The 12,785-nt window shown below is 49.9% G+C and overlaps 1 protein-coding gene across 3 annotated transcripts in view; it reads left to right on the forward strand.

Annotated features, from left to right (window-relative positions):
* The window catches only part of plxna4 (plexin A4), a 220,533-nt gene that overhangs the window by 184,662 nt on the left and 23,086 nt on the right, over window positions 1–12,785 (forward strand). For all 3 annotated transcript variants that reach the window (XM_042078869.1, XM_042078868.1, XM_042078871.1), the window contains exons 23-26: window positions 306–372; window positions 3,069–3,215; window positions 4,629–4,788; window positions 9,002–9,105. In XM_042078869.1, coding sequence (XP_041934803.1) covers window positions 306–372; window positions 3,069–3,215; window positions 4,629–4,788; window positions 9,002–9,105 — 478 coding nt within the window. The remainder of the gene's footprint in view (window positions 1–305; window positions 373–3,068; window positions 3,216–4,628; window positions 4,789–9,001; window positions 9,106–12,785) is intronic.

Below are 12,785 nucleotides of genomic sequence, written 5' to 3' on the forward strand. Positions count from 1 at the left end.
TGTCACAACAAAAAAAAACCCCGCTTATTATGATCGCAATGGCGTCTGTATTTGGTGACGGCGCTAAGTGTTTGGTTACGAAAGTCATTTTCTGTTCACCTGAGGGCCGTTTAACATTAAAGCCTAGCGCTAACTAACCTCCAGTTGTGGTACTAAGCAGAGCCTTGAGGTGTTCCTCCATTAATAACAAAGTTACTTTGTATTGCATACATTGTATCTGTTGTAACAGTGATAATTTAGTTTTTTTTTTTAATGGAGATAATGTGATCCTGATATAAAACCTTCTGTGTTTTGCTCCTTTGCAGGACTGAGTCTGTGGCGGAGAAGATGCTGACCAATTGGTTCACGTTCCTGCTGTACAAGTTCTTGAAGGTAAGAGGGACCTGCGAGGAGGCCGGGGGATGGTTCTGGGTCTTATCAGGCTGTGAGCAGGGGCTCAGTCAGTGCCACAGAGGGGCTGGAAGAGAGAGGTTGGCACTAGGAAGCCACTAACTGCTCTCCTGCCCACGAGAGGTGCTAAGGGAGAGGAGTGGGGCAGAGGAGAGCAAAGGCACTGCTGCAGCACTGCGTCACTGTGTGGACGCGTGTGTGTGTGTGTGTGTGTGTGTGTGTGTGTGTGGGGGGGGGGTGCTTTGAGAGGAAGAACTTCTGTGAGAATGAGAGAGAGTATATGTGTGTGTAAAGGTTTGTGTTTAAGTGTGTGTGTGTGTGTGTGTGTGTGTGTGTGTGTGTGTGTGTGTGTGTGTGTGTGTGGTGTCGGGGGACAGGAGACTTGCTGACTCCTGTATCTTCAAAGGGCTATAATGAGCCAGCAGACTCCATCTCTGCTTCCCTCAAAATGCGTCTAATCACTTTAGCTATCAGCACGGGGGAGAGGAGTAATTCAGACTCTCTCTCTCTCTCTCTCTCTCTCTCTCTCTCTCTCTCTCTCTCTCTCTCTCTCTCTCTGTCTCTCTCTATCTCTCTGCTCACCCCTGCCTCCTCTGCGGTCTTTCTGTCCTCATCGCTTCACACTATTTTCCTTTCATGTCTACTCCTTTCATGTCTACTCCGTCTGCTTAAATGGAGGTCATGTGGAGTTTAAACTGTGTGTGTGTGTGTGTGTGTGTGTGTGTGTGTGTGTGTGTGTGTGTGTGTGTGTGTGTGTGTGTGTGTGTGCACGCTCATGCAAATGTGTGAGTGTGTTTGTTTGCATGAGCATATTTGTTTGTGGCACTTACCTGTAGGTGTCCACATCTCCAGTGCTAGGCCTCTATGTCTACATGGGTACTGCCCTGCGCGGGTGATGCGATTGTGACAATAGCACGCTGTTTAACAGCTCATGCGGCGTGCCGCCAGACAGCCCTCTTTGGCATTCACATCGTATCAAAACAGACTCATCAGCGGTGAGGCCACAGCCTGCTGCCTCTGGCTTTGTCCCTGGCTTGTCACGCGTCTGTATCTTCTTCTCCCAACCATCTGTGCTGGAAGGCCCGGGTCACTGGCCACAGTTTGGGCGGCCATTACGGCTCGAGAGGATGGAGGCCATGTTGGGGCGGGGACGGTGTCCCACTGCCCTCGCGTCCCTCATCGCTCAGACACAATCATGCCGAGGGGAGGGGGAGGAGAGGAGGGGGCAGCAACAGCTCCGCTCAGACGGACCCCTAGAGGGTCATCAGGAGCTGCAGCTGCTACTTACTGACACACACACACACACACACACATACTCATAGACTCCAGTTTCAGACACCTGCTCTTCTCTCTCTCTCACTCTCTCTCTCTCGCTTCTCTCTCTCTCACACACACCACATAAACACACTCACACACACTCACACACATGTACACACACACACACATACTCATACACTTTAAATTAGGGATGCGCACCACACCAAGATTGGCCTGCATGCAGTGGTGATCCATCTCGGGGCTTTAATCAGGCCTCTGTAGGTGTACAGTCCTAAGTGAGCTCCGGCTGACTGATAGCTCTCTCCTCCCTTCCACCTGTCGCTCTCCCTCCCTCCGCATCTCTCTCTCTCTCTCTCCCTCCCTCTGTATCTCTCTCTCTCCCTCCTCGGTATCTCTCTCTCTCTCTCTCTCTCTCTCTCTCTCTCTCTCACTCTCTCTCTCTCTCTCTCTCTCTCTCTCCTCTCTCTCTCTCTCTCCCTCCGCATCTCTCTCTCTCTCTCCCTCCCTCTGCATCTCTCTCTCTCTCTCTCTCTCTCTCTCTCTCTCTCTCTCTCTCTCTCTCTCTCTCTCTCTCTCTCCGCATCTCTCTCTCTCTCTCTCTCCTCTCTCTCTCTCTCTCTTCCTCTCTGCACCTACCTGACGCACCACCTCTACCTCTCCTCTCCTCCTCCATTGCTCTCATCCTCTCTTCCTAGTCACAGGGTGTTGGTGGAGGCTGACAAACAGCAGCCTGTCATGCCAATGACACACCTCAGAGCTGAGTCCAGCTTAACGAATCCTCACGTTGGTCTCTTTACTGTCTGCGCCGTGGCGCAGTGACTCCTCCAAACTAATGAGTGATGGCACTGAGGAAAACAACTGAGTCTCGCTTACTCTATCAGGAGAGACACAGTTATTTATTACCATGGCGTCCCCATCGCTGTCAATCAATCTCTTCCTTTGTTTTAGGGGGGGGGGGGGCTTGGCTGAGATAAATGATGTTTTGGAGGTGACACAAACTGCAGTGAATTTCTCGCTGCTTTTTTATTGGTTGCGGTGGACTTGGGCCAGCGCGCTTTCAGTCAGCTTGCGCCAGCGCTGCTGTTTAGCACTCAGCCAAATATAGCAGGCAGCGGTGAGCGGCAGAGCGCCCGCTTCTCAAAGCTACCCGCATCCATGCCAGCCAGTTATGGGATTGAGCGGCGAGCGGGGCCAGGTGAAAGTGCCCAAATGGTGCCCGCAGAGAGAGTCACTTCAGCCGCATGAGAACATCCATCTGAATGTAATTTCCATTTTCAACACACAGGCTCGGGGGAAAAAAAAGAACCCATGCTTTTAGGCTAGGATCGTGATGGAGAGTGACTTTTTTTCTCTGTGTGTGTGTGTGTGTGTGTGTGTGTGTGTGTGTGTGTGTGTTTCAGGAGTGTGCCGGCGAGCCCCTCTTCTCCCTGTTCTGTGCCATCAAGCAGCAGATGGAGAAAGGCCCTATCGACTCCATCACGGGAGAGGCCCGCTACTCCCTCAGTGAGGACAAGCTCATCCGACAGCAGATCGACTACAAGACTCTGGTATGATCCGGGCTCCGGCGTCCTCATCAAACCCCAATCCCTTAAGCACAGAGCAGAACTGACGGAGTTGGGTGGTGGTTCTATGAAGGGGTTAAAGGGGATTTCATTAACTTAGAGATGGGTGGTGTCTTGACCTTATGGTAGGAAATTAATGAGTTAATTTGTGGCGAATGATTCCTAAGGGAACGTTGTTATGGGTGTTGTGTGTGTGTGCGTGCGTGTGTGCGCGTGTGCGCGTGGTTGTTTGTGTGTGTGCGTGCGTGTGTGTGTGTATGTGTGTGTGTGTGTGTGTGTCTAGACAGAGATATAGCCAAACTGATTAGATATTCTGTAGCAGGATGTTGTTTACCATGAGATGAGACTCTGCTCTGCATTTAAAGCTGGAGATCTGATGACCTGTGCTGTGCTCTCAGTCTCAAATCGAGAGGAAGAGAGAGACACAAACAAACCGCATCAAACCTGACCTCGCTTTTCCTGCACCGCCTGCAAAACAAGAAAGCAGAGCATTCCAGTGCCTAGGTAGAAAACGATAGCGCTAGGTTCCGTTACATTCCTAGATTCAGACGTAGTCTTGGAGCATGCAGTCGATGACATTCCATTCCGGGAGAATATATAGTTATCTGCCGTCTGCTCTTTTACAAGGTGCGCTTATAGCCTCGTGATGGACTACAGTGGCCGCCCATAACGGCTCGGAGGAAGGCCATAAAATTATTTATTCCCTCTTTTTCCCACCGCGGACCGTCTTTCGCGCTAGCCAACCGTGTAATTACGTGTACGGACGAGCGGCGCGACAGCGGCACGACGGCAATCATCATCATCATCCTCTTCCTCAGCATCGCCGTCATCATTATCATTATCATCATCATCACAAAAGAGAAATGACGAATATGATGGTGATAATTAGCGGCTTAATTGCGGGCCGATGGAGGCTCAGGTTGGTGAGTGATGTCAGCTCTCCTGTGGTGGCCAGTTGTCGGAATACCCCACCCCACCACCCCCCTGCTCCTCCTCTTACATGCAATTACAGGAGGAAATTCACCTGCCATTGCTTGACAGTTGAAAGTGTCACCGCTGGAAATTCATCAAGTTTTTAGAATTATATCACGCGTGCTGACTTAACGAGTTAAATGGAGGGCTGTATATTGCAAATTACATTTGAAAAAGCTCTGCTTCAAAAATCCAAAGTGAGTTTTTGACATTGACGAGAACACTTCATAGACACCGTGGGTTGCCTTCATGTCTCCACCTATTTCTTTTGGTAAACAGCTGCTGGATTTTTTAAAAATGATTTGTAAACAAACCTTACTTGACATGATTTAATGATTTAATTATTTTCTGTGTTATTCCGAATGCTTTGCTCAGCTTATGATGTTTATGACTGAAGTGAGTTGCTCTTCTCTGGCTCTGCTGTAGGTGGTGAACTGCATCCATCCTGACAACGAGAAGAGCCCGGAGATCCAGGTCAAGGTGCTCAACTGTGACACCATCAGCCAGGTGAAGGAGAAGATTCTGGACGCCATCTACAAGAACGTGCCCTACTCCCACCGCCAGAAGGCCTCCGACATGGACCTGGGTAAGAGTCACACACACACACATACACACACACACACACACACTCTCTTAACATGATCATAAATGCCATGCATTTCGCATCCACTCACTTTTATAGCAACCGTTTAACCTGCCTGGCTGTTAACGGGCACAGGGTCGTGGCGGACTGGCCCCCTCACTTTCCTCGTCTGTCCTCTGCGACGGCGGCGCTTGAAGGGCTCAGAAAGTGGTGAGTGAAATGTCGTGTCCACTCATCCCCAGCCCCGAGGAGCTGATGGGGAGACAGGATAAGAGCCGTGATCGTTGGCCCCGGGTCCATCAAAGTGCCGGCTGTCTGGAGGCAAGATAAGAGGAAAGGGTCAGAAATTGGTCAGCGCTCCGTCGCAGAGGAAGACTCGATCTTCCCGTTCAGCGCTGATGATGGGGCCTCTAAGCAAAGTGAACAACAAGCCATGTCTCTGTGGTTAAGAGCAGAGGTGCTTTTAAATGGTGGAGGAGATGGAGTAGAGAGTCTTCCTCTCGTCGACTGCCCTCTCCACTGTGTGCTGAGGGGGGCAGAGACATCGGGGCAGGTGGCTTCTCACTCTGGCTATCGACAGGCGGGGGGTGTGGAAGGGTGGTCGGGGTGGGGGGGGGGGGAGTTAGGTGGTGGCTGAGGCCTTGTAATGATGGAGACACTCGACCCGAGCTTGAAGAGTTGTTTAGCGCGTGCCCAGCTCTCGCTCGCCGGCTTACTTGTGTATTTGCCGTGATTGCTCTTTCCCCGCGAAACTCAACATCGATTATTTTTTCTTCCCTCAACCCCCCCCCCCCCCCCCCAAGTCGAGTGGCCCCCCCAGATCTGGCAATTGATCAGGCAATCAGTCAGGTTAACTCCACATCAGTGGGAGGTGCATTTCAAGGTGATCAGCTCCCTCCCTCTCTCTCTTTCTCTCTCCCTCTCTCCCTCTCTACTTTCTCTCTTCCTCTTTTTCTCTTGGGCTCTCTCTCTCCTGCTTTTGGCAAACAAAATGCTGTTTTTCATTTAGGATTTTCCCCTCCTTGAATGCTCCACAGCCTTGACTGGTTCATGTAGTTAAAAAAAAAGAAGGCTTTATTTTTTACGCACTCCCATGATATCCCCAGCATGTTATCCATGCTAATAAACGCCTCGTTCAGTCTTGACATAAAGGCGAGCGTAGCCCAGAACAGATGCTAGTCTATCACACACCTCTCTCATCTTCTCCCTGCGTCTACAACCGCCGATTTCTGCTGGGCCTGAGATGCCTGTAAACCCGTCACCTTTTTTATGGATTACTGCATCACTCCCACTCCCCTCTTGGGTTTTTTTCTAAGGTCTGCTGTTTTTTTCTTCTGTTTCTTTGTCTTTGTCTTTGGAGTAATAGCATATTTATAGGCTGCCGTGGAGAGATGATAGTATTTCCACAAGGGGGAACGTCGGGGCGATAAGTGAAGAAATTGTTTTAGCCCTTTTGACGAGCGCTGGCTCTGTGAAATTGTTTTATGGGCCCCTGCGGGCGTGCGCACGCGTTGTTTTATTATTCCTTTATTACGGCCGAGAATTGGAAGGTTTTTTCCCCCGTTTCTCTACCTCTTTGTTTAGTCGTCATCTGGGGCAGACACTGTGAGAGAGGGAGTCTGCTTAGGTGGGCTAGAGGTGGAAGTGAGGGGAGGCGGGGGGCCCAATGGGAGATGAGAAGGTGTGTGTGTGTGTGTGTGTGTGTGTGTGTGTGTGTGTGTGTGTGTGTGTGTGTGTGTGTGTGTGGAGGAGGAGGTCTTGTTTGACAAGAAAGCATCTAAACAAAAGAGGAAAAGGGGCGGTTGGACAGAGAGAGAGAGAGAGAGAGAGAGAGAGAGACAGAGAGAGAGAGAGAGAGATTCTTTGGCATTCCATGAGACGCATGGCCCTGGGTCTCCGAGGCCCAGGCTCCGTTTCCCCCCCGCAGTGATGCGGCGCTCCAGATAAAGATAATGGGATTGCGCCAGCAGCTCCCCACGCCACCCCTACGCCACCTCCTCCCTGCCCGCCACCCAGCCCACCTCCTCCCCGTACTCCCGGAACAAATTGGACAGGCGCGCCTCTGTCCCCGGCTTCGCTTTTAATTCTCCCTGTCACGCTCGCCCACAAGGGCCCGCCGAGCAAGAGTGAGGGCTACAAGGTGTGAGAACAAAGCAGGAGTGAGCATTCACACACACACACACACACACACACACACACACATGCACACATGCACACACACACACACACACGCACACACACACACACACGCATACACACACACTCTGATATCTCTCCATCTCCCCTCGTCACTTTTCTCTGGCTGTTGCAGGATCAGTCCTCCTGCTTCCCACAACCCCCCTCTTCTCTCCCTGTCGATGTTTCACACCATATCTCTCTCAGCGTCGCATTGTCATCTGAAGTCACCTTCAACCCCCATTCTCCCCCACCACAACTCACCCCTCCCCCCCCCCCTCTCCACACACACACACACACACACACACACACACACACACACACACACACACACACACACACACACACACACACACACTCCAGCCCTTCTCCACTGTGGCCTCAAACTTCTTATCTCCCTCCCGTGGCGTCGCACGGTGAAAGAGAGCGGATTTGGGAATCGGGGCAATCTCCGCTTGCTCTGCTTTTTTTATTATTCGTTTCATATTTCCACTCCCCTGTCTTCCTTTTCATTCTTTTTCTCTATCCTCCTCTCTCTCTCTCTCTCTCTCTCTCTTTCTTTCCCTCCCTCTCTGGCAATGTACTTTTCCTTTGTTTATTCTGCCCGTGCTGGTGGTGTATCTCATTAGCATGGAGAGGGGAAGACGCACTGCACTGTACTGTACTGTACTGCGTTAAGATGAATCAGACAATGGAGGCTTTCCTGGGGATCTGATACCCCACTTTTCTTCTCTTCGTCCTGAAACATCCTCCCTGTTCTCTCTTGTTTCTTGTTTCTTTGTCTCTTTTCTTTCTTCTTTTCTTTTTCCCCTGTCTTGTTTTGTGATCTGATTTCGTGATCTGAATGGCAGATAGGAGCTACAGGCTTCACATGGTGAGGAGGCTCTTGCTGTGGTTCCCAACACAATGGCAATTTACTCATTTGCTAGAGACAAAAATAGACAACACACTTGAACAAAGGCAAGCTCCCCTGGCCTGAGCGTAATACTTTATGACAAGAACATATGTCTAGTCTCACAAAAGGGTTTAGTTGTTTTTTGTTTAGTTCTTTTATTTTATCAGTCAAATTATTTCACTAGGGGGAGGAGGGCGGGGGGGTGTTGTACAGCGGTTTCAGAGAGGTGGACGGCGTAGGTGCGAATGGACCAGATTGTGTTCCATCTCTGCGGCGTTCTGGGTAATAGCAGTGAGCGGGCGGTGTGGTGTGGCGTGGTGCTGCAGCGCGGCAGGGAAGCTTAGTGTGGTCGATGGGGTTGTTAGGACAGAGCGCCGCAGCCCGCTGCAGATGAAAAAGGAAGTGGCTTTCAGCGGCGCCTGTAATCACGGCGATCGATCCAGCGTTCCGAGCAGCCCAGGCTCTCTAACAAAGAGCAGAGTGGGTGATTAATTTACCTCCCCCTCTCTCTCTCTCCCCATCCCTCGCTCGCTCGCTCTCCTTTCTCTCCACACTTCATTCTTCTCTGCTTGGCACAGCACTGCAGCTCTCTCTCTCTCTCTCTCTCTCTCTCTCTCTCTCTCATCCCACTCTCTCTCAGTCTCCATCTTTCTCTCTTGTAATCTCTTTTGTCACAAACTCTGCTATTCTCTTTTGAACATAAAAGTTTGGCGAGACAAAATTCTTTTCCTTTCGCGGCTCCTTTCGTGCTCTTTTCAGCTCCACAGAATCGAGTGTCAAGTAAAGCGTAAAAAAGTCCTTTCAGGAAGGTGCCAAAGCTGCAAGTGGAGGGCTGTTTCCAGGACTCTGCGTCCCACAGATAAGCATCTCTTCTGGCACATCCTGTGGAGCTGCTTAGCGCAGTGCACTCTACACTGCGGGAGTCATGTGGTGAAGCATCGGCTCCGCGCTTGACGTCACTGTCCTTCATCGCTTACAGAGCAGCGTGTCTTAGTTTTCACTGAGCAAAGTGCAGCAGTGGTTTACCTAAATGACCCTCTGCTCCCTCTCTCCCTCCCTCCCTCTCTCCCTCTCTCTCCCTCTCTCTCTCCCTCACCCTCTCTCTCTCCCTCTGTCTCTCCCTCTCTCTCTCTCTCTCTCCTACAGAGTGGCGCCAGGGTAGAGGGGTGCGCGTCATCCTGATGGACGAGGACGTCACTACCAAGATCGAGAGCGACTGGAAGCGACTCAACATGCTGGCACACTACCAGGTACAGAACGCCCACGCTTCCCTCTCCCTGTGTGGGCACTCTCAGCGCGAGGCGCCCCCACCACTGCCCGCCGGCATTAAAATATCACCGCCGCCTCTTAAACTGAGCTCAGGAGTCTAGATATATATAGAGGTGTCATGAGAAGGTGTCACATGGAATTTTCTAGAACTTTGTGTGCTGTGTGGACGGCTAATGGCCAGGTGAGCTCAGAGAGAGAACACGGGTCTTTAATGAGGCGGCCAGTGTGTGTGGTCTTCTGACAGCGAGATTGTGTGTGTGGCCTCCGCAAAGCATAGCTGAGGTGGTGATATTCTCAGGTGAAGTGGTGGGAAGAAGTGCTCTTTATTGCCCAACTGCTAGGGCAGGGTGATAACAACATAAAGGTCATGGGGTCGTTACCCAGGAAACATAGCCTAGAAATCTAGACGCGCCCCTAGCGGCAGCTAATTACATTTGCTGCCAGGGCTAGTCTAGCAACTCTCCGTTGGCTTGTGAGCTCCAGAAATCGAAACTCAATCAGGCCAATGAAATCGTGTATAGAGTCGTTAGGTGGGCTTAACATAATGATTGATGGTAGAGTTGCCACGGTTTGGCTTGAATTCCCTGCTACTTGAAAACAAACGGATGTTGCTGTTGGCGAACAGTGTGACACGAGTTAAGCTTTTATTAAGTTGGCAAACGTTTGAACTAGCCAACTAGCTCCGCTGGTGGGAAACGCATGGGACTCATAGCGCTGCCGCTGGCCTATTGCGTGCAGAGGGAATTTGAAAGACAACTGATTATCCCACCCCTCAGACTGAGCACTGCGAACGGTGAGTTCCCAGACCCTACATTTTAATGTGGGTATGGCTCGTCAGGCTACGGTAAACACACATACTGATGTAAATTTAATAATACACTGTGCCGTCATTCGTTTTTTGGATAAAAATGTCTATTCATTGAAGGAGGAGGGATAGAGGCTTTCTCTCTCAATCCAAGAAACGTTGGGGGTTTTTTTTGTGCCCTGGCACTCTCACCAAATCGCACCTCAAACCTCCATGCCTGGAGTTTATTTACGGTGTGTTACATGTGTTTTTGTTCTGTGTGCGTTTGTTCAGCTGATTCCTCCTCTCTGCCTCGGGAACACGGCGGCGCAGGTCTTTTGGAGTTCAGCGGCGTTTGATGTTGCCAATGTTCTCCAGGCGTGCCGCTCGTGTTTCTCTTTGTTTAGGAGAAAATGCATGACTATATTGACAAGATGCCGCTACCACTGATTTAAAAAGACAGAAAAATAAATCAGTCATTAAAAAGAACTATTTTATAAGCAGACACCAAATAAAAAAAAGAGCTTTGAATAAAAAATGTGTTTCTGATTTGACTTCATGAAATCTTCTGGGCCCTGGAAGGGGAAAAATGGGTTCGACAGGAGGGAGGCACAGAGGCTGTTTGCTTCTATTTTAAGAGCCGTCTCCAGCTGTCTCTAAATATGTCTGCTGACAGCACTGGGACGTGCCTCCGTACACAGCCATGCGTTCCTTTTGTTGAGGTGATGCCGAGTCGTTAATGACTTCTGATAATAACCCATGCGGAATTGCCTGGCTATCATGTTCTGATCTGTTTCAGTAATAGCTCACACCTTTCTGAACGTGGAAGCAGATGAGAAAGGCAAACGCAGATTCACATTATCTGTGCTTTGAATCTCCAGATCTTCATCTAATTGCTTTAGGCGAAGCCTTTGAAGACTTTGGCAAACAGAGCTATTGTTTCTTTGGTCTGTAAAAGGTACTTTTGTCGGATCTTGTAAGGTAATTCTTTTTTGGTAGAACAAGGAGACTCTTTGGGGCAGCTTGTGAAGTTGAAAGCCTCACTGATAATGAGGTTCTAAAGTGATTTCCCAGGCAAGACTGTTTTTTTTTAGCTCTTATTAAGGTATTTATGCCAGTTTTATTTGCCCACACCAGTGTGATGGGATGCCATAATAATTGCCCCCCTGTGGTAAATGAACTCCCGGCTCTGACACTATTCTGTCTCTGACCTGGAAGGCGATTGTCAGTCATCCCAAATTATAGGACAGGTGATGATGGCCTCCTTGTCTGCCCCATTTCCTCCTCATTACGGCTTCTGGCAGTGACCTTGGGTGCCCCCATGACCTTTCAGTGTGTGTGTGAAAGACTCCATGGCACAAGCACTTCCAGGTCACTTAGACTTGGGCTTGATTGACAGTGACCCTTCCTCCAGGAGGAAGTCAGTCAGGATAAGGGGTGGTGAGGGTGGGGTGGGGGAGGGTCAGGGGTGTCCACTGGCAACCCACTGGCAGCCCTACCAGATAGCATCTGAAGTGTCACTCAGATGGACTATCGACAGCATGTACACACACACACAGAGAGAGAGAGAGAGAGAGAGAGAGAGAGAGTTGTGGACAGACAATCAGTCCCCACTCTCAATCATAAAGACAACCACAATTACATTGATAAGGGTCTGTCAGTTTAGTCCTCTGTCCAGACTGTTTTCTCGCGGCATGTCTGTCTGTTTTGACTGGGACTGATGGCAGAGATAAAATCAGCCTGCTGTTCATTAAGGTGTAAATAATTTCCTGGGTAAGCCAGCCAACCCCTCCAAATGAGTTTCTCCTTTTTTATGGAGGGGAGGAAGAGGGGGAGAATAGTGAGGCTAAGGGAAGATAGGGAGGGAAAGAGAGAGGGAGGGAGGGAGGGAGGGAGGGAGAGGGTCCACAAGGCGCTTAAATGAAATGTCACCCAGAGCTGCGTGGGTGTGGGAGAGGCAAGCTGAGAATGGATTAGGAGTTGATTGGAATCGGAGATGAGATAATGAAGACAGAAGTTAATTCATTTTCAGATGGGGAGGGCACCTTATCCTTGACCAAAAAAATAAAACGCTATCAGACACTCAAAGGCCTGTTAGCACAGAAGAGAAGTGTGTGTGTGTGTGTGTGTGTGTGTGTGGGTGTGTGTGTGTGTGTGTGGGTGTGTGTGGAGTGTGTGTGTGTGTGGAGTGTGTGTGTGTGTGTGTGTGTGTGTGGAGTGTGTGTGTGTGTGTGTGTGTGTGGGTGTGTGTGTGTGTGTGTGTGTGTGTGTGTGTGTGTGTGTGTGTGCATGCCTCAGGGCCACCACTCTACCTCCATCTGTCTGTCCCCCAACTCTCTCCGTTTCCCTTTTCATTTAGCCTTTTGCTGTCGCACTTTCTGTCCCTCATGTACCACTCTCCCCCCTCTCTCTCTCTCTCTCTCTCTCTCTCTCTCTCTCTCTCTCTCTCTCTCTCTCTCTCTCTGTCTCTGTCTCTTTCATGGCCATCTACTGTGTTGCTCTGTTTCTTTTTGTCTTTCTTTCTATCTCTGTCATCACAGACTCAACCAGTATCCTTTCATCAAGCTTGGTATGCATTTCTCACATGTACTCAATGTCTCTGTTCTGCTTGTGTCAGTCTTCCTCAGTCACACTCTCCATCTCCTTCTCTTGCATTCCCTCTCTGACTCTGACTCTTACTATCACTCTGACTCTGACTCTTACTCTGACTTACTCTTACTATTCACTCCTGCTAGGTGGGATTGTCCATTGTGTAGTGATTTTGGTGCTGCCAAAACATTAACTGAATCAGTTCAGTGACAGTATACACACACACACACACACACACACACAGAGAGACACACACAGAGACACAGAGACACTCACACAAAATGTGAC

The sequence above is a fragment of the Alosa sapidissima genome, chromosome 22 (assembly GCF_018492685.1).
Source record: "Alosa sapidissima isolate fAloSap1 chromosome 22, fAloSap1.pri, whole genome shotgun sequence".
Classification (NCBI taxonomy): domain Eukaryota; kingdom Metazoa; phylum Chordata; class Actinopteri; order Clupeiformes; family Clupeidae; genus Alosa; species Alosa sapidissima.